Source organism: Notolepis coatsorum (assembly GCF_963971535.1).
Source record: "Notolepis coatsorum genome assembly, chromosome: 1".
Lineage (NCBI taxonomy): Eukaryota > Metazoa > Chordata > Actinopteri > Aulopiformes > Paralepididae > Notolepis > Notolepis coatsorum.
Window position 1 is genome coordinate 122,142,662 of NC_140165.1, and position 27,149 is coordinate 122,169,810.

Sequence of the window (27,149 nt, forward strand, 5' to 3'; positions counted from 1 at the left end):
ATTTTTGGTTAGATTTATTGTCAATTATACAGCACAAGTACAACGAAAATAAGTTTGGCATCCAACCAGAGTGCAAATGTTAAAGTAAAGTGCAATAGTAACATACACTGTACAGGTGATTAAACTGGATATTAAATATATAAATCAGTACTACTGAGTAATAGTGCTAATCAGATGTATGTACAGAGTTGTCATATTATTATGTACAGTGATACAGGTATAAATACATTATGGTAAAGTAAGTCATACTGGCCAACAGCGTGACTAGTAAGAGTAGGTAAAGGATATGTACAGATATAGTATTTACAAATATGTAAATAGGATTATATGCAGGTATGTACAGACAGATGTACAGATATATATGCGGTAAAAAAATATATATATATATATTATATACGGTATATACAGCATTATTGTACATGCTATCATACAGAGTTATATGGGTTATGTGCAGATGTATAAGTAGGTATATATAAGGATTATATGCAGGTATATTCAGACTAGGGATGTCCGATATTATCGGCCGATATCGGCATTAAAATGTGATATCGGAAAATATCATATATATATCAGAGATATATATATATATAAAGGTTAACCTTCTGTAGTGTGATAGTGAAAGGTTAACCTTCTGTAGTGTGGTAGTGAAAGGTTAACCTTCTGTCGGGTGGTAGTGAAAGGTTAACCTTCTGTAGTGTGGTAGTGAAAGGGTTAACCTTCTGTTGTGTGGTTGTGAAAGGGTTAACCTTCTGTAGTGTGGTAGTGAAAGGTTAACCTTCTGTAGTGTGGTAGTGAAAGGTTAACCTTCTGTAGTGTGGTAGTGAAGGGTTAAATGTCTGTAGTGTGGTAGTGAAAGGTTAACCTTCTGTAGTGTGGTAGTGAAAGGTTAACCGTCTGTAGTGTGGTAGTGAAAGGTTAACCGTCTGTAGTGTGGTAGTGAAAGGTTAACCTTCTGTAGTGTGGTAGTGAAAGGTTAACCTTCTGTAGTGTGGCAGTGAAAGGGTTAACCTTCTGTAGTGTGGTAGTGAAAGGTTAACCTTCTGTCGTGTGGTAGTGAAAGGTTAACCTTCTGTAGTGTGGCAGTGAAAGGGTTAACCTTCTGTAGTGTGGTAGTGAAAGGTTAACCTTCTGTCGTGTGGTAGTGAAAGGTTAACCTTCTGTAGTGTGGTAGTGAAATGTTAACCTTCTGTTGTGTGGTTGTGAAAGGGTTAACCTTCTGTAGTGTGGTAGTGAAAGGGTTAACAGATGGCTCCTAGCTTCGTCTGTGGTTCATGCAGGCTGTGTTCCCCCTGAACCAGGCCTTCTAATATACATCTCTCTCTCTGATAAGGCAGGGGATTAACATCCGGTCATTTACAGTAGGGTTAGTCATTTGGGCTTTTAAAAATTGGGGCGCCTGCTCAGCGAGGAAAGGATCTAAGGGGGGTAGTGTGATCCTTCCACACGTTACACCCTGTCAGTGAGAGTCCGCGCTGCCAGGTGAAAAGAAGCGGTTGATTGGCTGGACGTGTGTCGGAGGAAGCATGTGATAGCCTCCACTCTCCCAGACCGACCGTAGGGGGTAGGTGCGCAGTGACCAGGAAGGGGATTGGGAATTGGCATAACGACTAACATTGGGATGGGAGAAAAACGGAGGAAAAAGGAGAAAAAAAATAAAAATAAACTCCAAAGCTAAAGCTCTGTTTCTGAATCTGAATCTTTTTGCATGTGTGTGTGTGTGCGTGCGTATGTGCGTGTGTGTGTGTGTGTGCGCGGGCGCCGGCATGTCCTCTAGGTGGAGACAGTTGGCGAGAGAATTGTTCTGTACATTCTCAACCGTGTGATCTACAGAACCAGAGAGATGAGCAGCGAGGACCTGCCCTTCCTCTGCCACGGCGAGAGGGATCACGCCAAGATCCTCTGGAGACACGGAGAGGCGGCCGGCTTCTATTCGGTCAAACTGTCAGGTAACTTATGGAACACACCGGACACCAGGGTTCGAAATTAACGGGGGCTTGGGGCAAAATGCCCTCGAAAATTGACCAAATGCCCTCGAAAATCAGTTAAGGGGGGCAAAAAAAGCCCCCGACAGTTTACTAATTATATATATAATTATATATATGCTCTACAGTGCGAGCATTTCCCTCGTATTGCCCCTAATAATATGTGTGCAAACCGGAAAAATCATTTACTTGCAGTGTGCGAGACAGACGAGTGATTGTGAAGATTACAAAACAGCTCCGCTGTTAATAGTTCAGATTGAAACTGGACTGAAATTCAGTTTTTGGGTGGAATGTTTGTTCCAAGGAGGAGGGAGGCGGGGCCCGCTGCGTGTTACAGGCACTTGAGAGGTGCTGCGAACACAGAGAGAGCGCTCTGCTCTCATCAAGCATTACACTGCTATCTTAACGTTAGCAAGCTAAGCATCTGCATAGCGCGACCTGTGTAACGTTAAGTAACTTGTGTTCGGCGGGGAAAGACCATTCCATTTGTAACACAACTCCAAAAGAATAACATCCAAATCCGATCCCGATGCGCATTTCCTTCATTCCACAGCGCTGAGCGCGCAACGTATTTCATTGATCGATCTGGCCAGAGCCTATACTCACAAACGTTGCGTGTGTGGGGTTTTTCATCAATTTGAAACAAGCCTCTTGACTGTTGGAATTAGGGATGTTAAAAATAAAATATCTAATAATATTATTCAATATTAGACATTCATTGATCCAGAGGCAACCGGTTATTATATCAAGACAACAACACAACTTGCCCTCACTCAGGGACAATTATATTTAATCTATTTAGATAGAGTATGTATGTATTATTTACAGATAATTGAAGGTACCTCAAAACATGAAACCAAGCCATGATGTCACACATCGTGTGCGTGTGTGTGTGTGTTACTTGAACAATTGTCACTGTGCTCCTAAATTTCTGTGTGCTCCTAAATTTGTATTTAGATTTTATTTATTAACATTTTATTTAGGAGCACATGTGCTCCTTGGGAAAAAGGTTAGCGTAGAGCCCTATATATGGAGACATTAACATTACGTTATCAAACATAGGGACGAAGACTGTAAAAAAAAGTGTCAAGAATGTTTTATAATCTTTATGTTAATTTTCATTATAAAAATGTTGTGCCCCCGAAATACAAAAAAAGCCCCCGAAAAGCAATTAAGGGGGGCAAAAAAAGCCCTTGAATTTTTTTTTTATTTCTAACCCTGCCGGACACAGACGTGGGGATAATAACTTATGTAACACACCGGACACAGACGTGGGGATGATAACTTATGGAACACACAGGACACAGACGTGGGGATAATAACTTATGTAACACACCGGACACAGACGTGGGGATGATAACTTATGGAACACACCGGACACAGACGTGGGGATGATAACTTATGGAACACACCGGACACAGACGTGGGGATGATAACTTATGGAACACACCGGACACAGACGTGGGGATGATAACTTATGGAACACACCGGACACAGACGTGGGGATGATAACTTATGGAACACACCGGACACAGACGTGGGGATGATAACTTATGGAACACACCGGACACAGACGTGGGGATGATAACTTATGGAACACACCGGACACAGACGTGGGGATGAGAACTTATGGAACACACAGGACACAGACGTGGGGATGATAACTTATGTAACACACAGGACACAGACGTGGGGATGATAACTTATGGAACACACCGGACACAGACGCGGGGATGATAACTTATGGAACACACCGGACACAGACGTGGGGATAATAACTTATGGAACACACCGGACACAGACGTGGGGATGATAACTTATGGAACACACCGGACACAGACGTGGGGATGATAACTTATGGAACACACCGGACACAGACGTGGGGATGATAACTTATGGAACACACCGGACACAGACGTGGGGATGATAACTTATGGAACACACCGGACACAGACGTGGGGATGATAACTTATGGAACACACCGGACACAGACGCGGGGATGATAACTTATGTAACACACCGGACACAGACGTGGGGATGATAACTTATGGAACACACAGGACACAGACGTGGGGATGATAACTTATGTAACACACAGGACACAGACGTGGGGATGATAACTTATGGAACACACCGGACACAGACGCGGGGATGATAACTTATGGAACACACCGGACACAGACGTGGGGATGATAACTTATGGAACACACCGGACACAGACGTGGGGATGATAACTTATGGAACACACAGGACACAGACGTGGGGATGATAACTTATGGAACACACCGGACACAGACGTGGGGATGATAACTTATGGAACACACCGGACACAGACGTGGGGATGATAACTTATGGAACACACCGGACACAGACGTGGGGATGATAACTTATGTAACACACAGGACACAGACGTGGGGATGATAACTTATGTAACACACCGGACACAGACGTGGGGATGATAACTTATGTAACACACCGGACACAGACGTGGGGATGATAACTTATGTAACACACCGGACACAGACGTGGGGATGAGTTATGGATGAGTTATGGATGAGTTATGGAACACACCATAAAGACGTGGGGATAGTCGTGCCAGTCTCCACATTCGATTTTCATGTCCGAGTCGGAAAATATATATAATAATTTATTTTTATTATACATTTTTATATTTAGAGGCAGCCTAAGTTTCATAGCCTAATTGATCTAAAAGATGCACATGCTACTGTTTCAGTTTGTTTATTAAAACCGGTTGATAGGCCAATGCAATGCTGTTATTATTATAGGCTACGATGGTGAATGGTGTCATTTTGATTTATGGTCGGTCAGCTGAGCCGATCGACGTTCTGAAGGATTGTCTGAAGTGCCTATTTATGTGCAATACCCTTTGATTTTAACGATCCATTCTATTAAAAAGAATAACTGAATTTAACTGAAACTGAACATTTTACACACAATAACACTATGGGAAGGTTTTCCACTTGTGGATTAAAGTGAAGGTTTTGACAATTCTTTTCCATTATGTATAGTTTTTCTCTCACTTGAGTAAATTGCCACAGGGAGCATTGTTGTCCATGATGATGACAAACACGGTTGAGAACATGCAAACTCCACACAGAAAGGCCCCCCTAGTAGGGTTCGAACCTGTGAGGCGACAGTGCCCCCGTGCTGCCTCCACTGTCATGTATGACCACGCTCTCTCTGGCAATCAACAGGACAGAGAAACTACATACCACAAAGCATTACAATAACAGCATTGTGATCGCTCCTGATTGATTGATTGATTGAAAATAGTATTAACAGATTGCAGAATGGGTACAATACAGTACAGCCAATTGTTAAGGGGATGCAGACCAAAGAAAGACTTTCGTCTTGTTTACATCAGGGTCCCCCATTTTCAATTCCTGATGAATGAACAGACAGCCGCGCGTCGGGCCGTCTAATGAAGTTAACAGACTTGACTTGACATTGATTTTAATTACTAATTCTTTAATTCAGCAACATTAATCCATACAGTCTGTAGACATAGTGATAATTATGGCGTGATGTCATTTGCGGTCTCGTTGTAGCGTCCTACGAATGAAGTCACCAGCTGTAATCGAGCTGAATTACTGGTGTAACTCGAGTGCGCCCCCTACTGGTCACCGGTACCGCTAACCGCGTCTATACTTTCCGTAGCCGCATTTCTGGCGAACGCTCTCTGATTGGCCACTGACTGACGCTCTCTGATTGGCCACTGACATGTTTGCCCAATCACGTGACGAGCTGTGTCTTTGCCCATTTCCGCGTCGAACAGCCTGCAAACTACCTGGCGTTCTATCGCCGCGCTCTAAAGGCCTCTGCATGCTACAGAAACTTCAAAGCAACTGCACCACAACATCGACAAAGCAACGGTGTTGCAGACACTCTACCTTTATGCTTCTGCAAAATCAACGCGCAGCCTATGTAACATTGTACCCCGTACGTAGCTAGGTTCCCTAGATAGATGACGCTTCCCTTCTCAACCAACCCATTGATAAAAGCAGAAAAATAAGCATCATTTTTACTTCCGGGCGGGGGGTTTCAAAATAAAAGAGCGAGTCTAAAAGCACCGTAAATACGTTTATTTTTTACAATATCTAACGTTACACGAACCTAAACTAATCTAAAGTTAGTTTAGGTTCGTGTTAACGTTAGATATGTACAAAATAAACTTATTTCCGGTGCTTTTAGTCGTCGCTCTTTTATTTTGAAATCCCCCGACCGGAAGTATTATAGTGTCTGTTGCTAGCAGCTTAACTTTTGTCAGCCGGTTCTGTGCTTCAACGTAACTTCATTAGTTTCCAATGGAGAGGAGAGAAAGACCGGCTCACATGCAGCTCAAACTACCTGTTGGAATAAATTAATTGATTGATGTTTAACTTGTCCCTGTGTGTGTCCAGTCATTTCGACTAGCAAACGTTGTATTTAACATTACCTCAGGATACCATTGTATTTAGTTGGTTAGCTATGTAGCTAATGTGGATAGCATTTTGAATATCACCAATGCTAGCTGGCTGGCTACAGCTTTATTTACTAAATTATGGAGTCTTTTTTTTTTTTTTTTTTTTTTTTTTTTGATATTTTTGCACAAATCTTTACATTATTTACAGAGTACCTTTTCACAGCATAATATGCAACATCCAAGATTCGCCTTTTTCATTTTTTGTGACAACATACAAAACATGCAAGAGACTCATACAAATACACTAATAACTGACATGGAAATTAAAGAAGCACTTACAAAAAAAAAACATACTATACATTGTGCATATACATCCCTGATATATATATATATATACGTCATACGTTACATGTAGACCGATCTACCTGCGAGCAGGTATGTGCTGCATCTTTTCTTTTCTTTTCTCTTTTTTTTTTTTTTCTTTTTTTTTTTTTAATTTTTTTACGTTTCAGCTACGTCTGTGTGTGTCTCCTATATACTTGTGTATCCCCCTATGTGTCAGTGAAAGCCTATATCTCAACTATGTGTATATGTAGGTGTATGTATGTCTATTTCCTATATATGAGTATGTGCATGTATGTGTGCCCCTGACGTGTATACCTTATCCTTGTGTATATGAGTGCGTGTAAACCTATTATGTACACATATGAATATGTGTATCCTAGATACTTGTATGTGGCTATATCTGCGCACATGTGGGTGTGATAGAGACAGTGACCGTTCCATAGACACACCATCCGGACATAAAATATATGTACATATATACATAATATATTATAGAGCACAAGTACCATCAGATCAAATCCCCTTTTTCATATTCATCCTTGATAATATTGTAACCCCATCTTACTCATTTGTCCTCAGATCGTTCAGTCAGGTGTAGAAAACTGTCCCATATCTCAGCGAAAATATCCTCTCTCCCTGCGACTCTATATGTCACCCTTTCATATGATGCTGTCCGAAACATTAGTTCCATCCATTCTTTAAAAGTAATATCAACAGGTGATTTCCAATGTCGTAATGCAATTCTACATCCTGATATCATGGCCATTCTATACCACATTCCCCGGTATTTAGGCAGTTTAATCCCTTTCGGTACTATACCCAAAACACATGCCATTGGGGCGTTATTTATCTTCACATTCAGGACCTTACTTAGGAATATCACAATTTGATCCCACATTTTCCGGACCTTCTCACATTCGTACAACATGTGCAGTAAAGTGCCTGTCTCCTTCTCACATCTCCAGCAGATGTCACTGTCCCTTAATTTCAGTCTGGCCAGTTTACTAGGCGTCCAATAGCTTCTGTTCAGTACTTTGTAAAAAATAAGTTGTGATTGCGCCTCCCTAGAGAATTTACTCCATTTGGATACCAGTTTCTCCCACATTTCCTCAGTAATCTCCTCATGTACATCGTTCTCCCAGCTCAATCTCAAACCCGCCAATTTGGGTGCATTGTATTCTCTTATAACATCATAAAATCTTGACGCACCGCCTTTCCTGCGCCATCCTTTATAGAATATTTCTTGAATTGCAGTAATTGGGCCGCACTTTGGTCCTCCTATTGATGACGATATACAATGTCTAATCTGTAGGAATTTATAAAAGTTTTTATTATCTATATCAAAATCCTCCTTAATATCCTCAAAAGGCAAAACCCCATCCTCCCCGGCTATATCACCTAGTACATGTATCCCCCTTTTAACCCAATCGTCCCATATGACTGATTTCTTCCCAATCTTTAGTTTCTTATTATACCATATAGAGGCTCTCGTCATTAAGTATGGGCTATCACCAGTCATTTTGTGCGATTGATTCCAAGTTTCCCTGATAAATGCCATCAAAGGGTTTTTAAGAGGTATAGGTCTGTCTGATTGTGTCAGGAAGGATTCCAGAGATGAGGGATATATCATTTCCTCCTCCATCTTGACCCAAGCAGGTGCCTCCTCAGACGAGTGATTCAGTTTGGAGAGCTGGGAGAGCGAGAATGCATAGTGATACCAGTCTAGTTTAGGCAGGGATAAACCGCCATTTTCCTTTGCTGCATACATTTTGGCCCGTCCAAATAGCGGCCTTTTGCCCCCCCACAGATATACATTAATGACTTTGTCATACTGTCTGAGTAACTGGGTCGGGAGAGTCAGCGGCAACATATATAGGATATAATTTAATTTGGGAGCTAGTATCATTTTCACTAGGTTTATCTTTCCCAGGAGGGACATATTCATTTTGGCCCAATTCTGGGTCAGAGCACTAATGTGTTCGATTATAGGGGCAATATTGGCTTGCATCAACTCTTTCAGACCTGGGATCAGCTTTATTCCTAGGTATATCAACCCTGACGGCATCCATCTGTATTGCCACCCCCTTCTGATATCAGGGGGACAACATTTAGAGAGAGGCATTGCTTCTGACTTGCTCCAGTTGATTGTGTACCCAGATATTTCGGAGAAGGACTCGATAACATTTCCAATGATCCCAACTGCTGTTCGGGGATTGCTGGATACCAATAAGATATCGTCCGCATATAAAAATAATTTATGTTCTACCTGCCCCGCTATTATCCCTTTGATGTCCTGATTAGTCCTCAGTGCGATAGCAAGTGGTTCGAGGAAAAGCGCAAACATTTGGGGAGAAAGCGGAGAACCTTGCCTCGTCCCCCGCCCTAGGTTAAAGGGCGAGGATACGATCCCGTTGGTCAATACTGATGCCATCGGATTTGTGTATAACAGTTTTACCCACCCAGTAAACGATGGACCGAACCCGAAGCGCTCTAGCGTGTGAAATAAGAATGCAAATTCCACCTTATCAAAGGCCTTTTCGGCATCCAATGAGAAGGCTACTGTAGGTTCTATATCATTCCTTACCTTCCACATTATGTGTAGGAGTCTGCGGATATTATCAGCTGAGTTTCTCCCCTTCACAAAGCCCACTTGATCTGAATGCACCAAAGTTGGTAGCACATCTTCTATTCTATTTGCAAGTATCTTTGCCAATACTTTTTCTTCCAAATTGCTCAGGGATATAGGTCTATAGCTTCCACAGCATTGAGGGTCTTTGCCCTTTTTCTGTAGTAATGTAATAGTGGCAGATCTCAAGCTAGTGGGCAATCCCCCCTTTATCAGTGAGTCCTCATATACTTTTAATAATCTCGGAGCGATTATATCACTGAATTGTTTGTAGAAATCGGGAGTAAACCCGTCGTCTCCTGGTGCTTTACCCAATTTAAGGCTGTTGATTGCTGCGTGTATTTCTTCTATCGAGACCCCCCCCTCCATTGATTTTACCTGTTGTTTCGATAATGACGGTAATTTGATTTTGTCGAAGAACGCGTCCATTTTTAGCTGATCCACCGCCTTCTGTGGGGTATATAAGTCCTGGTAGAAGCACCTGAAGACATTATTAATTTCCTTTTTGTCCGTAATAATCTTGTCATCTTTATTACGAATCGAGGATATAATATTCTGATTATGCATTTGTTTAACCCGATTCGCTAATATTTTACCCGCTCTCTCCCCTTGTTCATAATATCTTTGGTTGGTCCTAAATAACGCATATTCAGCCTTCTTTTGATATATGTTGTTCAATTCGTATTTGGATTTGCTTAGGTTCCTCCACGTTTCTGGGTCTGGTCTTTGGCTGTGCTGTTTCGAAAGTATTTTAATTTCCTCATCTAACGCTGTCATTTTTTGTTTCTCCGCCCTTTTTAGTATCGCACCGTATTGTATGAGTCGTCCTCTCATGTAAGCTTTACATGTGTCCCACATTATGCCACTATCATCTATTGACCCTTCATTAAGTTCCCAAAATTCCTTAAATATAGTTCTAATGTACGTACATGATCCTTCATCATTTAACATCAGGTTATTGAATCGCCATCTCCGAGATCGTTGCCCTTCTTCCATGGATGTGATCACTAAATCAACCGGAGCATGGTCAGATATTACAATGTTCCCTATCCCAGTACTTGCAACCTGTTCTACCAGTGCGCTAGAGATCAGGAAATAATCTATTCTAGAGTATGAGGAATGTGGGTGAGAGTAAAACGTGTAGTCTCTTTCTTGTGGGTTCATAACCCTCCAAACATCCACTAGACCCAACTCCTCTATCAGAACACCAACCGCCAGTCTCCCTGTGTTGTCAGCGGTTTTGGGTTGGTATGATCTGTCTATCAAGGTGTTTCCAACCAAGTTGAAGTCCCCCCCTATGATTACGTTGCTATTCCCTATTTTCCTGATCACCTCACATACCTCATGGAAAAAGTCTGAGGACGACCCGTTGGGCGCATATATATTAGCTAAAGTAGTCCTCTGTCCCTCTAAATCAGCATCCAGTATAACCCATCTTCCCTCATCATGTGAGAAACTATTGTGTACCTTTAGGTCTAAGTTTTTTCTCACCAATATTGCCACCCCCCTCTTCCTAGAAGAGAACGTGCTATAGTATATTTGTCCCACCCAATCCCTTTTAAGCTTGGCCGACTCCTCCTCATCCAGGTGTGACTCCTGAATTAGTGCAATATCTGCCTTTTTTTGTTTCAAGAACGTCAATATCTTCTTTCTCTTAATGGGATGATGACATCCGTCTATATTCCACGATATTATTTTAATCAGCCCCATATTTCTCGTAATGCATCTGCCCTGTGCAATCCATGACGTAGTCTAGTGCCTGAGACTGTGAAGATATATATACAATAGTATAGCATACAATGAAATAAAAAAGAACATATAAAAACATAAATACACTTCCCCCCCCCACATTTACCCAAGCTACGTTCGATATGACCCCAGATAGAACAGTCGTACCGAGGGTGAAATCGATACTCACCCATGCACCTTGGTCCCCCTCGACTAACAGAGGAGTGCATACGGCACGAGGCAGATTGCCCAAAACTGTGCCCCTATTATCTTGTAAACCCTGACGTAACGTATGGCTCACACTGTAATCTATATACAGTGCGATCAATTCAACTGAACTTGACAAAACGGTAACGTTTCCAGCCATTAACATTTGTATATCTTTCAGATATATCTTGGTACATTGTAACTTCTATGACATAGCCACGATGGCCTGTGGTTCATTTCGTTATATTTTTCCTGTATCCATCCGGGATATTTCCCCTCCCATACTTTTATTATATTCTTCTATCCATTGCCCTCTATTTTCATTTCACCTTTTTTTTTTTTTTTTTTTTTTTTCTCTTTTCCACTCACTTTTTTTTTTTTTTTTTTTTTTGTCTTTTCCTCTATATACATATTGACATTTTTTGATGTTATTTACTCTATGACGATGCCCCCGTGACTTATCTGTATTCATGCGCTTCATGAACTTTATCTCAATTGTCCGCCTCCGACTGTCCCCGTCTGAATCCCTGTAGTTTCTCCCGGTATCCGTGATGACCATTGCCCTGCTGTGTGGGGCGTTCATTCCCCGTCGTCTGCATGTCGTCCCCCGGTCCCCGTTTTCCTCCCATTGTCTGCCAGGTAGACAGCCGCATTATCTCCTCTCGGTCCGGGTCGGTAGCCGGGTTCACCACGGTGATCTTGAATCCACGCTTTGCCATATCCGCCGTCGCCTCCGCCGCGCTCTGGTACAGGCGGGTGCCATCCTCGTAGAATACCCTCATCTTCGCTGGATACGGTGTCTGGAACTTGAGATTCTTCTCCTTCATTATTCTCTTGGCCTCGGCATATTCTCCTCGCTTCTTCAGTATTTCAGTGGGGAAGTCATGGTCGACATAGAAGCGATCGTTGCCACATGAGACGTTCTTCTTCTGCCAAGTTCGGCGTATTATCTCTTCCTTCATTTTGTAACTCCCAAACTTAACCACGATTGACCGTGGCTTCAGCTGTGGGTTGTTAGGCCTCGGGGCCAGTGCCCGGTGTGCTCTTTCGATACGAAGGTCCATGTCATGAGGCAGACCGAGGGCGTCTTTAAACAAGCCGTCTAGAAATCCATGCATGTCTTTTCCCTCTTTCTCCTCCGGGATACCATACACCCGCAGGTTCTCTCTCCTCGTCCTGCCCTCCTGGTCGAGTAGTTTAGCCTCCACGTCGGCCTGCCTCTGCATTAGCTTTTTTATTAAAACCGTCGCCGCACCAAGCACATTTTCATTTTCTCCGATTCTCCCCTCAGTTTCATCGAGCCTGTCGTTCATTTTGTTCATGTCATTTCTTATCTCCCGAAATTGACGCTCATTGTCTTTTCTGAAGTCTTTGAGCTCGTTGTATATGTTCAACAGCGTGGCTTCTTGTTCACAGTCATCGTCGCCATCTTTTCCTCCCGTTACTTCGTCATTCTCTGCCATTCCGTCGTCCTTTCCAGTTGTAATCGTGGTCGCCCTACGTCTCGTGATAGCCCCTTCTGTCATCCCTATTAAATATATACCCTGGTGTTTTTACTAAATGTTTCTCGGGGCTACATCATTTTGCTGTCGGGGAGCTCGCGAGTTAAGCAGCCATGTTCTTCCGCGGTCAGACCGGAACCCCAATTATGGAGGCTTTTTAATCGTCAAGGTAAGAGAGGATTTGTCATGATCAACTGAATGCGTATGCTATGGAACAATATGTGCTTGGGTTTTCAGAAAAAGGCCAGTTATGACGCTAATTATTTAGCTAATATTGATAGCATAGCTTGCTGCCTACAACAATGGCGGGTGGTATTCCTCGCTGACCAATATTATTCTATGACAGCCCCGCCCCCATTCACTACCAACCAATCACTGCTACGCAATACCAACGCAACGGGTCTTTAGATTAGATTTTGGACACAGGTACGCAACACCCAAGCAACACAGTCTACAAGACTGTCTGCAACAAGCGCGCTGAAATCGCGCCGATGTTGTGTTGAAGTTGCGTTGAATTTGCTGTAGCATGTAGAGGCCTTAAGACAAACTCTAACCTTAACCAACTTCGAAAGAGCGCCTAACCAGTGTAGAAACAGGCGTCGGCCAATCAGAGAGCGTCCTGCAGAAATGCGGCTACGGAAAGTATAGACGCCCGCTAACCCAGCAATACGGTGCCCAAAAACGTCGGTCGACAGGAGACAATTAATGGCTGCGTCTGTAAGTTTATTCCTAGACCAAAGGTCTATTGTCCCCCATTCAGTTAAATCCACTGGAGAAATGGATAAGACTGTGGTAGGTATGTGAGTGGAGGGTTGGCAGTTCGAGGCTCGTCTAGAGGACCGGTGCCAAGCCTGACGGGGCCGGCCAGTAGCAGACAGTTATGTACACTCTCAGTATTTGTGGCAAACATATTTTTGCCAATATCTCAATAGACATGCTTTCCTTTGTCTTCCTTGTAGGCAGCTTGTGCAGTTCCTTCTTAACCCAACGCTATCAGCTTCCGGTGATGGACTCCATATTTGTCCGCAAGTGCCACCGCGGTTCTGACATCGGCCTCCAGATGCTGGAAGACTTTGTGGACAGTTTCAAAGATGACTGCCTGGGGCTGAGGTACCCTGTTTCAAAGGCTTTATACAAAGGTAAATAAATCCACCATGCCGCTCTCACACAGCTCACACTGTAATGTCAAACACATCGTTCGCTATATATATGTCAGTAAATTTGAACACTCCCGGGGGTGCGCTGGCTTGCTTTAATCTTAGGGACACTGTTAGGGCTGTCGGAACAAATTTCAATACTGGAATTTCATTTGAATCTTGAGAAAATATTAATTAGACTACTGCCAAACTACCAGTCGGTGTGAATTCAAAATGTAAAAAAAAACATTATTGATTGATATGAGGTGATTTTGAAAACGCGTCACTGGTTCTTGTCCCTTTTTTGTGATTTTCTTTTTTAAACATGCCAGCTAGTTTTAAGCTTAAGCTAATAAAGGGGTGTTACAAAGCACAGCTCAATATCTGCTATCGTGACTGACTACCCATAACAGCAAATACAACACATAATGAACTTTTTAATTGTAAGCATTTTACGCCTGTTTTAACGTGGTAATAATATGTACATTCTATCATTAGTATTTGAATTTCATATAAGCCTATTCATAGTCCAATGATATTCTTAGGGACAAATGACAGCAATAGACACTGTATTGTTCCTGCGCTGGCAGGCGTCGTGAACCCTTACATTGTACAAATGTAAGGGATAGTTCGGATTTACTAGCAAGTATATCATATCACTTAATGTCCAAAAATCTGAACTATCCCTTTAAGTGATTCCTAATCCCTGCTTTATTCTTACCCCCAGTGTGTGAAAAGTACCTCAGTCAATACCCAGACGACGGAGACCTACTGTGGGAGGTGGAGAGCGTGGGCGGGCCCAGCCAGAGGACCAACATAGCCAATAAGATCCAGACCATGGCTCTGAGTTGTAAGGAACTACAATAAGTAACACTACATACATATTGCCCTGTTGATGAGTAGATAGAATAACACCCAAACCATTAGATAAGATTATGTGGATATCCACCAGGTTACCAAGTGATTATCTATATCCAAGCCTTTTAAAAAAAAATTATGTTGTTTATGTCTTTCCTTTCCAGCATTATCCAGGAATTTCTCGTTTTCTGAGAAATCACTTGTTACAGAAAACGTTGTGGTCATGGAGGAAATGACCACACGCCTCGAGAAACACGGATCCGTGGAGGAAATGACCACACGCCTCGAGAAACACGGATCCGTGGAGGAAATGACCACATACCTCGAGAAACACGGATCCGTGGAGGAAATGACCACACGCCTCGAGAAACACGGATCCATGGAGGAAATGACCACACGCCTCGAGAAACACGGATCCATGGAGTGCACAGTGGAAATTGTGGTGCGTATATAAAATCAGACATCACAGTTTTTCACATTGGGATGTTAAGGCCCTCCCATAGTCGAGCAGACTGTACACAGAGCAGACTCCGCGGAGGTCCGCGCGGACTCAAAGGGAGTCAAAGCAGACCCACAGCAGAGTGCAAAGTGCCAAGCTCCTATTTTCTGACGCGCGGACGTCCGCTGAGATCAAAAGCTCAAAGAGTCCGCGCGGACCTCCACGGAGTCTGCTCTGTGTACAGTCTGCTCGACTATGGGAGGGCCTTAACATCCCAACAGGCCACCTTGTTTATGGTTTGATTCAGTTTTAAATAGATAATAATAAAAAGAGTAAGATATAATAGACAGAGTAAAATAGTGCACATAAAGTGCAGACATATAAAATAAAATAAAAATGTACAGTGCAATCAAATAGTTCTGGATTACTGTTTAACAATTTAAAGTCGTCTGAACAACAAGCTAGCTTATCCTTGCATTGTCTTAAGAACTAACTGAGGGTTAAACCATCTCTGTGATCTTTAGGAGGAGGTAACGGTGGTCAGAGCAGCAAAAGGTAAGCCATTTCTTTCATTTCATTCTCGTTATTTGTTAACAGTACTCTCCCACACTAGATTTATGTTTTGTATTTGCAATCATCATTTAGAAGTCGACGACGTGGTGCCAGTGACCACCCGGGCCAGAAGTAGCGGACTAAAGCGGAGGAAGATTAGAGAGGAGATTACAGAGGAGATCAGGTAACAGAATACATCCATGAACCATATCACATTATTCTTTATCAATTTATTGTGGTAACTTTTGAAAGAACAAGGTGAGAATCAATTACATTAAACAAGCGATGCTCTTTAAAAAAATTATAATCAGGATTGAGGACATTGAAGCCGAAACGCCCACCGCTGAGGGAGCTGTTGATGGCCAGAAGAAGAGGGCAGCACAAGCGGATTCTGAATTGAACAAGAAGAGGCTGGCTGAGGTATGCAAACACACATTTGTACCCAAACGAGTATTAACCATTTCACTGCCACACTACCGTCGGTAACCGTCGGTAACCGTCGGTAGTGTGATAGTAAAGGGTTAACCTTCTGTAGTGTGGCAGTGAAAGGGTTAACCTGCTGTTGTGTGGCAGTGAAAGGGTTAACCTTCTGTGTATTGTCACAGTGAAAGGGTTAACCGTTTGGTAGTGCAGCAGTGAAATGGTTAATATAATTTGTCTCCATCTATATCGCTCTTGTATCTCTTATGACTTTTTTTCTTTTTTTACAGGATACTGTTGATTTGATTGTTGAAGACGCAACTAAAGAGCGACCTGATGAGAAGGCTCAAGAAGTGCACGCGGACAACACCACTGCTACTGTTCCAGCAACGGTTTCACCGGGACAAGACCAAGAGGAGCCCAAGGCTGAGATTACTCCAACACCTTTGGCTGAAGACACTCAGAGAGAGGGTGCTACCTCTCAGGACCTGAACACAACTTCCTGTCAGGCTCGGATGGAGGTGGAGAATGTGGCGTCAGGAATTGTGGAAACACAGGAAGGGTCTCAGAAGGAGGAGGCGTCTGAAGAAATGGACACGGTGCACAAAGAGGCCCCAGCCTCTGATGATAAACGAACTCCGGTGGTGACCCTGAGAGATCAACGCAAATCCACCAGAAAAGCAGAATCAAAGAAGCAGGTAGATGAGCCAAAATAGAAGGAAGCGTAAAAAACGTTTCATAATAACATTCATTCATAATATTTGTCTCCATCTGCTGTCAAATTGAACTCTTATGACCTTTTTTTTGTTTGACAGGATTCTGTTGATGTGGCAGTTGAAGATACAACAAAAGAAAAAACTGATGAAGATGGAAAGATAGTTCTGAGAGTACGAACTGCAGTGGTGACCCCCAGAGTTAATCGCCAATACACCAGACGAAGCCAAAAGGTACAGCAAGGTGATCAGAGTGCAGCAGAATCAGCTGTATTAGAAGAAAATGGACAGCAGGAAGATGACAAGTCAATGGAAGACCATAAATCCACCACTGTCTCAGCTACAGTTACAACTGATGAAACCCAAGACGAGGCCAAGCGTAAGGAGACCAGACAGAGATCAAGACTCAGACAAGAGGATCATGAAGAAGAGGAACCAGCTGTAGAAAAGAGAGCTCTGAGAGGGGGAAGACAGACTGTCACAGTGACACCAAGACGCAAGTCCACACGAATAGGCAAACAGCAAGAAGAGCTGGAGGAGGCAGCTGTAGAGGCCAGAGTTCTGAGAAGGGGAAGGAAGTCGGCTCCGGTTACACCAAGACGTGTATCTGGAAGAGTCCGCAAACAACCTCAGCAAGAGGAGGAAGAGGTAGAGCAGGAAGCTGCAACAACTGAGGAGACAGGAGAGTTAGAGGAAGGAAGGGCAGGAGAGGAGGCAACTGAGGAAAAGATGAATGAGACATTAGACGAAAAGGTTGAGGCAGAAACTCCAGCTACAGTAGAGGAAGGCAAGGAACCAGAAAAGGACAAAGATATAGCAGAAGGAGAAAAGGCTGAGGAAGAGAACGAAGAAGCAACGACAGGGGAAGCAGCTACAACAGAAATGGAAAAGGAGAAAGACAGTGTGGCACCCGAGGAGGAGAGTGTTTTAGATGAAGCACAAGATAAATTATGTGAAGCAGCAGCAGCCAAACCCACAAATGTCTCAGCTACAAGTACACCTGATGAAGACCAAGAAGAGGCCGACCCTGAGGTCACACCAACACCCGATGTTGGAAAGGCAGAAGAGGAGGCAACTGAGGAGAAGACAGAAGACACGTTAGGAGAAGATATGGTTGAGGCAGAAACTCTAGCTCCAGTAGAGGAAAGCAAGGAGCCAGACGAGAAGAAGGATACAGAAGAAGACGAAATAGAGGCTGATAAAGAGGAGGGACTGGGAGGAGAAAAGGCTGAAGAAACCGCACTTGTAACTGCAGTGGATGAAAATAAGGAAGAAGCAGTGACAGAGGAAGCAGCTACAGAAGACATTGAAAAGGAGAAAGACAACGTGGCAGCTGTGGAGGAGAGCGTTGCAGATGAAGTACAAGAAGAAGAACCCGAAGCAGCAGCAGCCAAACCCACCACTGACTCGGCTACAATTACACCTGATGAGGGCAGAGAGGAGGCCGAACCTGAGGTTACACCAACACCTGCAGTTGAAGAGCCTCAAGGAGAGGATGTTGAATCTCAAGTCACTCAACTCCAGAAAGCCACTGTCATCTTGGTGGACCTGAAACAAACCCGCCATCAACTCGAGGCGGAGGAGGTAGTGGATACTCCCACTGAAGAAAGCACTGAGGCTGCAGAGGAGACAGGAGTGGAGGAGAAAGAGACGGCAGTTGAAGAGAGCGTTGCTGCAGAAAAGGAGCAGGCGGTAGAAGAAGAAATGCTAGTGGAGGAAGAGGGGGGAGTGGAAGCAGTAACTGTGGAGGCAGTGGTTCAAATAGATGAGGCGGAAAGTTTAACTGCAGAATATGAGGCATCAATTGTTGAAACAAAAGCACTGAGAGGTGGGAGAAAAACAGTCCAAGCAACAACAAGACGTAGATCTACTAGAAAAGGCAAACAAGAGCAAGAGGAAGAAAAAGAGGAGGTGGAGGCAGCTGTTGAAAAGAGAGCTCTGAGAGGGGGAAAAAAGACATTTACAGTAACACCAAGACGCAAGTCCACACGAAGAGGCAAACAGCAAGACGATGAAGAAGAAGAGGAGGAGGCAGCTGTTGAAAGGAGTTCTGATGAAGAGGAACCAGCTGTAGAAACAAGAGTCCTGAGAGGGGGAAGGAAGTCAGCTCCTGTTACACCCAGACGTATATCTGGAAGAGTCCACAAACAACCTCAGCAAGAGGAGGCAGTGGTAGAGCAGGAGGCTGCAACAACTGAGGAGACAGGAGAGTTAGAGGAAGACAAGGCAGGAGAGGAGCTAACTACTGAAGAAAATATAGAGGAAGCCTTATCTACAGATCCAGTACAGGAGGTGGAGATGGAACAAGCCATGGAAGATGGCGTAGTGAAAGGAGAACATAAAGAGGAAGAAACTGTACCTGTAGCTATAGAAGAAGAGACTATTGATGAGGAGAAGATTGAAGTGGAAAAAGCTGAAGATAAGGAGACAGATGCAGAAGAAACAGCCACAGTAGTTGAGCAGATAGTTGCAGAGGAAGCAGCCACAACAGAAGAGTCTGGAAAGGTGGTGGAGGAGCCAGAGGCTGCTGCTGCAGAGACTGTTGCAGATAAAGTGGTAGAAACCCCAGCTGAAGAGATCACACCAGCCAAGGTAGACGAGGCAAAGAGCTCAGATGATGAAGAAGAAGCACCAGTTGTGGAAACAAGAGCTTTACGAGGGGCAAGAAAGACAGTTACAGTAACACCAAGACGCAAATACACACGAAGAGGCAAACAGCAAGGGGAAGAAAAGGAGGTGAAGGCAGCTGTTGAAAAGAGTTCTGATGAAGAGGAACCAGCTGTAGAAACAAGAGTCCTGAGAGGGGGACGGAAGTCAGCTCCTGTTACACCCAGACATAAATCCAAAAGAGCCCGCAAACAACCTCAGCAAGAGGAGGAAGAGGTAGAGCAGGAAGTTGCAACAGTTGAGGAGACAGGAGAAGTGGAGCAAGACAAGGCAGGAGAGGAGCTAACTACTGAAGAAAAGATGGAGGAGGCCTCACCTACAGAAAAAGAGGAAAGTATGGATCCAGGACAGGAGGCCACGGAAGAAGCAGAACATAAAGACCAAGAATCTGCACCTGTAGCTGTCGAAGAAGAGACTGTTAAGGAGGGAAAAGCTGAAGATAAGGAGACAGTGGCAGAGGAAGCAGTTGCAGTAGAGGAAGCAGTTGCAGTAGAGGAAGCAGCAACAGTAGAGGAAGCAGCAACAGTAGAGGAAACAGTTGCAGTAGAGGAAGCAGCAACAGTAGAGGAAGCAGCAACAGTAGAGGAAACAGCAACAGTAGAGGAAACAGTTGCAGTAGAGGAAGCAGCAACAGTAGAGGAAACAGCAACAGTAGAGGAAGCAGATACAGTAGAGGAAGCAGCAACAGTAGAGGAAGCAGCTACAGTAGAGGAAGCAGATACAGTAGAGGAAGCAGCAACAGTAGAGGAAACAGCTACAGTAGTTGAGCAGATAGTTGCAGAGGAAGCAGACACAACAGAAGAGTCAGGAAAGGTGGTGGAGGAGCCAGAGGCTGCTGCTGCTGAGACTGTTGCAGATGAAGTGGTAGAAACCCCAGCTGAAGAGATCACACCAGCCAAGGTAGACGAGGCAAAGAGCTCAGATGATGAAGAAGAAGCACCAGTTGTGGAAACAAGACCTTTACGAGGGGGAAGAAAGACAGTTACAGTAACACCAAGACGCAGATCCACACGAAGAGGCAAACAGCAAGAGGAAGAAAAGGAGGTGAAGGCAGCTGTTGAAAAGAGTTCTGATGAAGAGGAACCAGCTGTAGAAACAAGAGTCCTGAGAGGGGGACGGAAGTCAGCTCCTGTTACACCCAGACATAAATCCAAAAGAGCCCGCAAACAACCTCAGCAAGAGGAGGAAGCGGAAGAGCAGGAAGTTGCAACAGTTGAGGAGACAGGAGAAGTGGAGCAAGACAAGGCAGGAGAGGAGCTAACTACTGAAGAAAAGATGGAGGAGGCCTCACCTACAGAAAAAGAGGAAAGTATGGATCCAGGACAGGAGTCCACGGAAGAAGCAGAACATAAAGACCAAGAATCTGCACCTGTAGCTGTCGAAGAAGAGACTGTTAAGGAGGGAAAAGCTGAAGATAAGGAGACAGTGGCAGAGGAAACAGTTGCAGTAGAGGAAGCCGTTGCAGTAGAGGAAGCAGCAACAGTAGAGGAAGCAGCAACAGTAGAGGAAACAGTTGCAGTAGAGGAAGCAGCAACAGTAGAGGAAGCAGCAACAGTAGAGGAAACAGCAACAGTAGAGGAAACAGCAACAGTAGAGGAAGCAGCAACAGTAGAGGAAACAGCAACAGTAGAGGAAGCAGCAACAGTAGATGAAGCAGATACAGTAGAGGAAGCAGATACAGTAGAGGAAGCAGCAACAGTAGAGGAAGCAGCTACAGTAGAGGAAGCAGATACAGTAGAGGAAGCAGCAACAGTAGAGGAAACAGCTACAGTAGTTGAGCAGATAGTTGCAGAGGAAGCAGCCACAACAGAAGAGTCAGGAAAGGTGGTGGAGGAGCCAGAGGCTGCTGCTGCAGAGACTGTTGCAGATGAAGTGGTAGAAACCCCAGCTGAAGAGATCACACCAGCCAAGGTAGACGAGGCAAAGAGCTCAGATGATGAAGAAGAAGCACCAGTTGTGGAAACAAGAGCTTTACGAGGGGCAAGAAAGACAGTTAAAGTAACACCAAGACGCAAATCCACACGAAGAGGCAAACAGCAAGGGGAAGAAAAGGAGGTGAAGGCAGCTGTTGAAAAGAGTTCTGATGAAGAGGAACCAGCTGTAGAAACAAGAGTCCTGAGAGGGGGACGGAAGTCAGCTCCTGTTACACCCAGACATAAATCCAAAAGAGCCCGCAAACAACCTCAGCAAGAGGAGGAAGAGGAAGAGCAGGAAGTTGCAACAGTTGAGGAGACAGGAGAAGTGGAGCAAGACAAGGCAGGAGAGGAGCTAACTACTGAAGAAAAGATGGAGGAGGCCTCACCTACAGAAAAAGAGGAAAGTATGGATCCAGAACAGGAGGTGGAGATGGAACAAGCCACGGAAGAAGCAGACCATAAAGACCAAGAATCTGCACCTGTAGCAGTCGAAGAAGAGACTGTTAAGGAGGGAAAAGCTGAAGATAAGGAGACAATGGCAGAGGAAACAGCTACAGTAGAGGAGGCAGCTACAGTAGAGGAAGCAGCTACAGTAGAGGAAACAGCCACAGTAGAGGAAACAGCCACAGTAGAGGAAACAGCCACAGTAGAGGAAACAGCCACAGTAGAGGAAACAGTCACAGTAGTTGAGCAGATAGTTGCAGAGGAAGCAGCAACAGTAGAGGAAGCAGCAACAGTAGAGGAAACAGCCACAGTAGAGGAAGCAGCTACAGTAGAGGAGACAGCCACAGTAGAGGAAACAGTCACAGTAGTTGAGCAGATAGTTGCAGAGGAAGCAGCCACAACAGAAGAGTCAGGAAAGGTGGTGGAGGAGCCAGAGGCTGCTGCTGCAGAGACTGTTGCAGATAAAGTGGTAGAAACCCCAGCTGAAGAGATCACACCAGCCAAGGTAGACGAGGCAAAGAGCTCAGATGATGAAGAAGAAGCACCAGTTGTGGAAACAAGACCTTTACGAGGGGCAAGAAAGACAGTTACAGTAACACCAAGACGCAGATCCACACGAAGAGGCAAACAGCAAGGGGAAGAAAAGGAGGTGAAGGCAGCTGTTGAAAAGAGTTCTGATGAAGAGGAACCAGCTGTAGAAACAAGAGTCCTGAGAGGGGGACGGAAGTCAGCTCCTGTTACACCCAGACATAAATCCAAAAGAGCCCGCAAACAACCTCAGCAAGAGGAGGAAGAGGAAGAGCAGGAAGTTGCAACAGTTGAGGAGACAGGAGAAGTGGAGCAAGACAAGGCAGGAGAGGAGCTAACTACTGAAGAAAAGATGGAGGAGGCCTCACCTACAGAAAAAGAGGAAAGTATGGATCCAGGACAGGAGGCCACGGAAGAAGCAGAACATAAAGACCAAGAATCTGCACCTGTAGCTGTCGAAGAAGAGACTGTTAAGGAGGGAAAAGCTGAAGATAAGGAGACAGTGGCAGAGGAAACAGTTGCAGTAGAGGAAGCAGCAACAGTAGAGGAAGCAGCAACAGTAGAGGAAACAGTTGCAGTAGAGGAAGCAGCAACAGTAGAGGAAGCAGCAACAGTAGAGGAAGCAGCAACAGTAGAGGAAACAGCAACAGTAGAGGAAACAGCAACAGTAGAGGAAGCAGCAACAGTAGAGGAAGCAGATACAGTAGAGGAAGCAGCAACAGTAGAGGAAGCAGATACAGTAGAGGAAGCAGATACAGTAGAGGAAACAGCTACAGTAGAGGAAGCAGCAACAGTAGAGGAAGCAGCAACAGTAGAGGAAACAGCTACAGTAGTTGAGCAGATAGTTGCAGAGGAAGCAGACACAACAGAAGAGTCAGGAAAGGTGGTGGAGGAGCCAGAGGCTGCTGCTGCTGAGACTGTTGCAGATGAAGTGGTAGAAACCCCAGCTGAAGAGATCACACCAGCCAAGGTAGACGAGGCAAAGAGCTCAGATGATGAAGAAGAAGCACCAGTTGTGGAAACAAGAGCTTTACGAGGGGCAAGAAAGACAGTTACAGTAACACCAAGACGCAAATACACACGAAGAGGCAAACAGCAAGAGGAAGAAAAGGAGGTGAAGGCAGCTGTTGAAAAGAGTTCTGATGAAGAGGAACCAGCTGTAGAAACAAGAGTCCTGAGAGGGGGACGGAAGTCAGCTCCTGTTACACCCAGACATAAATCCAAAAGAGCCCGCAAACAACCTCAGCAAGAGGAGGAAGAGGAAGAGCAGGAAGTTGCAACAGTTGAGGAGACAGGAGAAGTGGAGCAAGACAAGGCAGGAGAGGAGCTAACTACTGAAGAAAAGATGGAGGAGGCCTCACCTACAGAAAAAGAGGAAAGTATGGATCCAGAACAGGAGGCCACGGAAGAAGCAGAACATAAAGACCAAGAATCTGCACCTGTAGCTGTCGAAGAAGAGACTGTTAAGGAGGGAAAAGCTGAAGATAAGGAGACAGTGGCAGAGGAAACAGTTGCAGTAGAGGAAGCAGCTACAGTAGAGGAGGCAGCTACAGTAGAGGAAGCAGCAACAGTAGAGGAAGCAGCTACAGTAGAGGAAACAGCTACAGTAGATGAAGCAGCAACAGTAGAGGAAACAGCCACAGTAGAGGAAACAGCCACAGTAGAGGAAACAGCTACAGTAGAGGAAACAGCAACAGTAGAGGAAACAGCAACAGTAGAGGAAACAGCCACAGTAGAGGAAGCAGCTACAGTAGAGGAAGCAGCAACAGTAGAGGAAGCAGATACAGTAGATGAAGCAGATACAGTAGAGGAAGCAGATACAGTAGATGAAGCAGATACAATAGATGAAGCAGATACAGTAGAGGAAACAGCCACAGTAGATGAAGCAGCTACAGTAGATGAAGCAAACACAGTAGAGGAAACAGCCACAGTAGTTGAGCAGATAGTTGCAGAGGAAGCAGACACAACAGAAGAGTCGGGAAAGGTGGTGGAGGAGCCAGAGGCTGCTGCTGCAGAGACTGTTGCAGATAAAGTGGTAGAAACTCCAGCTGAGGAAAATGCTGAAGAGCCAGCCAAGGTAGACGAGGCAAAGAGCTCAGATGATGAAGAGGAACCACCTGTAGAAATGAGAGTTCTCAGAGGGGGAAGGAAGTCAGCCCCTGTCCCACCAAGACGTAAATCTACAAGAGGCTGCAAACAACCTCAGCAAGAGGAGGAAGAGGAGGAGCCGAAAGCTACAGCAACTGCAGCCAGTCCGAAAAGACAGTCAAAGCGGCACCATGCTGAAGAGGAGGAAGACAGCGACGAAGAGGACGTGCATTCTCCAAAACGGAGATCTACGCGGCAAAGACCCGACGTGGATTACAGTGAAATTAAGAAGGATGATGAGATAGAGGCAGCAGATGATTCCACCGTGGAAGAGGGTACAGGGAAATCAGACAAGGCCAAAGATAAGGTGGCTGAATGTTCGGCAGATTTGGAGACCGAGAAGCTGGAGGAGAATGGAACCGAGGAGGAAGATGCACAAAACGAAGAAGAAGAAGATGAAGAAGAGGAAGAGGCAGCATCATCAGAGGAAGACACAGCCGAGAGCACAGAAGAAGAGGAGCTTCCAGAAACCAGATCTCTCAGGAGCAGGAAAGGCGGCAAAAAACGCAGATCAACACGGCAAAGGCCTGATGTGGATTACAGTGAAAATAAGAATGAAGATGAGGTCGCGGCATCAGATGATCCCATGGAGGAAGAGAAAGGGATCAATAATGATGAAGAAGACACCAAGTCTGATGGTGAAGGAGGGCACGGTGAGGAAGGGGAAACCCTGAGTTTAGAACTGGAGGACGATGATGAGGAGACACCAGAGGAAGAGGAAGATGACCTCAACACCTCAGAGGAAGACCAGGATGCTCCAGTGGTTGGAAAGAGAGTGCTAAGAGGGAGGCCAGTTCCTACAGTCAAGATCACACCAAGGCGTGCGTCCACAAGACGCAGTACTAAAGGAAAAGAGGAGGCAGACGAACCCGAGGAGCCTTCATCAGACGAAGAGCTCGAAGAGAAGAGCCCTCAAAGGAGAAGTCTAGGGAAGAGAAAGAGCGCAGGGCCCGTTCTGCGGACGAGGAGAAGCGCAGGGCCCGTTCTGCGGACGAGGAGAAGCGCAGGGCCCGTTCTGCGGACGAGGAGAAGCACAGAGCCCAGTCCAGGCCGCGGATCTAAGCGTCACAGGATAATTTAGAATGTTATGAATAATATTATGGACATTAAAGTGCACACACAGGCATGTCCAAACGCACACACACACATACATACACACACACACACACACACACACACACACACCACCGCCAATAATACGTAACTTCTAAAGGGGACCACACGAAAACCTCTAATTACTGTTAGTTTGTGAGAGTTGTGGTTCACATTTTTGTGTATATATATATTTTACTAGTGGCATATTTGATATTTTTATACTGTATATTGTTTTTATATTTCAATTCAAAATCTAATTGTTTAGAATCCAGTTTGCATTTTGAAATGTATAGGGACTAAAAGCATGTTCTCAACTTCATTGCTTTTGTTTTGTTTATGCATATTCCCAATTTCTATTTCTATTCATTCATTTATATATAAAGCATAATGGGAAACACGGACTCGTAAAAAAGGATCGACATGATTATGTGCAGTGATTTTATTTTTTCATCTGGTGTCAGGCTCAACCTGCAGGTGCTGCCATAAACAATGTGTAGAATAAAACAAATATGATCATGTGTTTTCTTTTTTTTGTGTTAAATATGGAACTTTAGGCCTACCTATTTTCAAAGGGAATAATGTTGTTGATAAATATTTCATTTTTAGATACAAATGTATACATTTGAGTGAAATTACTGATATATTTACAGTAAATGCTTTTGTCACGCAAATTGCAACAGAACTCAGGATCTAAAAGCCACACAATGTCCTTTTTTGGCATAGATTTTACTTACCATGTCTAAATTCTCATATTGTTCTGTTTGCATCTATATATACAAAGCATTTTATTCACACACAGTACTTTTTTATAAAGTTTATTTTGTAAACTTAACGTAAACATTTGTCTACTTTGGAATTTGAGAACTTTATTTGGATGCTGTCTCGTTATGTCAAACAATTTGTATGTCCTCACCTCGTTTTTAGCATTTCTAATGTGTTTTTTTATTTTAATTTTTTAACAATTCCACATAGAAATGTTACTTTTTCTGTCTTTCTTTTTCTTTGTTTGGACCCTTAATAACACTTGTGATCTTACCTGTGTAATGCAAAACTGTGAAGTCTATCCTAAGACATCTAGAAATATAATAGTGAGCAGTTTTCTCTTGTATGCATTTAACTTTCAGAAATGAATAATGTCCAAAAAAGGCAAAAGCGAGTAGTCGAATAACCTGCTACCAACATTTACTTTTCTGTTGAGACATTTTCTTTTGACAAACCTTTCATTAATTTCATTCTATGAAAAGTTGATTTCCTCGTGAACTGTGATTTGTAATAAAATCTTTATGGTAAATAAAGATTTCTTTTCAGAGATTTATTCTGCATCTGTCCTTAATTTATTGTTGTCATTCTATACTGTATTACTATTCTGCTTTATTTTTTATATAGATGGTTTCAGTGGAATTGCATTGCTAAGGAACAG

The 27,149-nt window shown here is 44.1% G+C and overlaps 1 protein-coding gene across 1 annotated transcript in view; it reads left to right on the forward strand.

The window, feature by feature from the left end:
- The window catches only part of LOC311248925 (uncharacterized protein), a gene marked incomplete at its 5' end in the record, with an annotated part of 31,330 nt that extends 4,311 nt beyond the window's left edge, over window positions 1-27,019 (forward strand). The window contains 9 exons of the mRNA XM_084338163.1: window positions 1,775-1,946; window positions 13,773-13,952; window positions 14,677-14,799; window positions 14,972-15,249; window positions 15,771-15,801; window positions 15,892-15,982; window positions 16,110-16,218; window positions 16,509-16,916; window positions 17,034-27,019. Coding sequence (XP_084194289.1) covers window positions 1,775-1,946; window positions 13,773-13,952; window positions 14,677-14,799; window positions 14,972-15,249; window positions 15,771-15,801; window positions 15,892-15,982; window positions 16,110-16,218; window positions 16,509-16,916; window positions 17,034-25,715 — 10,074 coding nt within the window. The 3' untranslated portion in view covers window positions 25,716-27,019. The remainder of the gene's footprint in view (window positions 1-1,774; window positions 1,947-13,772; window positions 13,953-14,676; window positions 14,800-14,971; window positions 15,250-15,770; window positions 15,802-15,891; window positions 15,983-16,109; window positions 16,219-16,508; window positions 16,917-17,033) is intronic.
- Window positions 27,020-27,149: the final 130 nt, after the last annotated feature.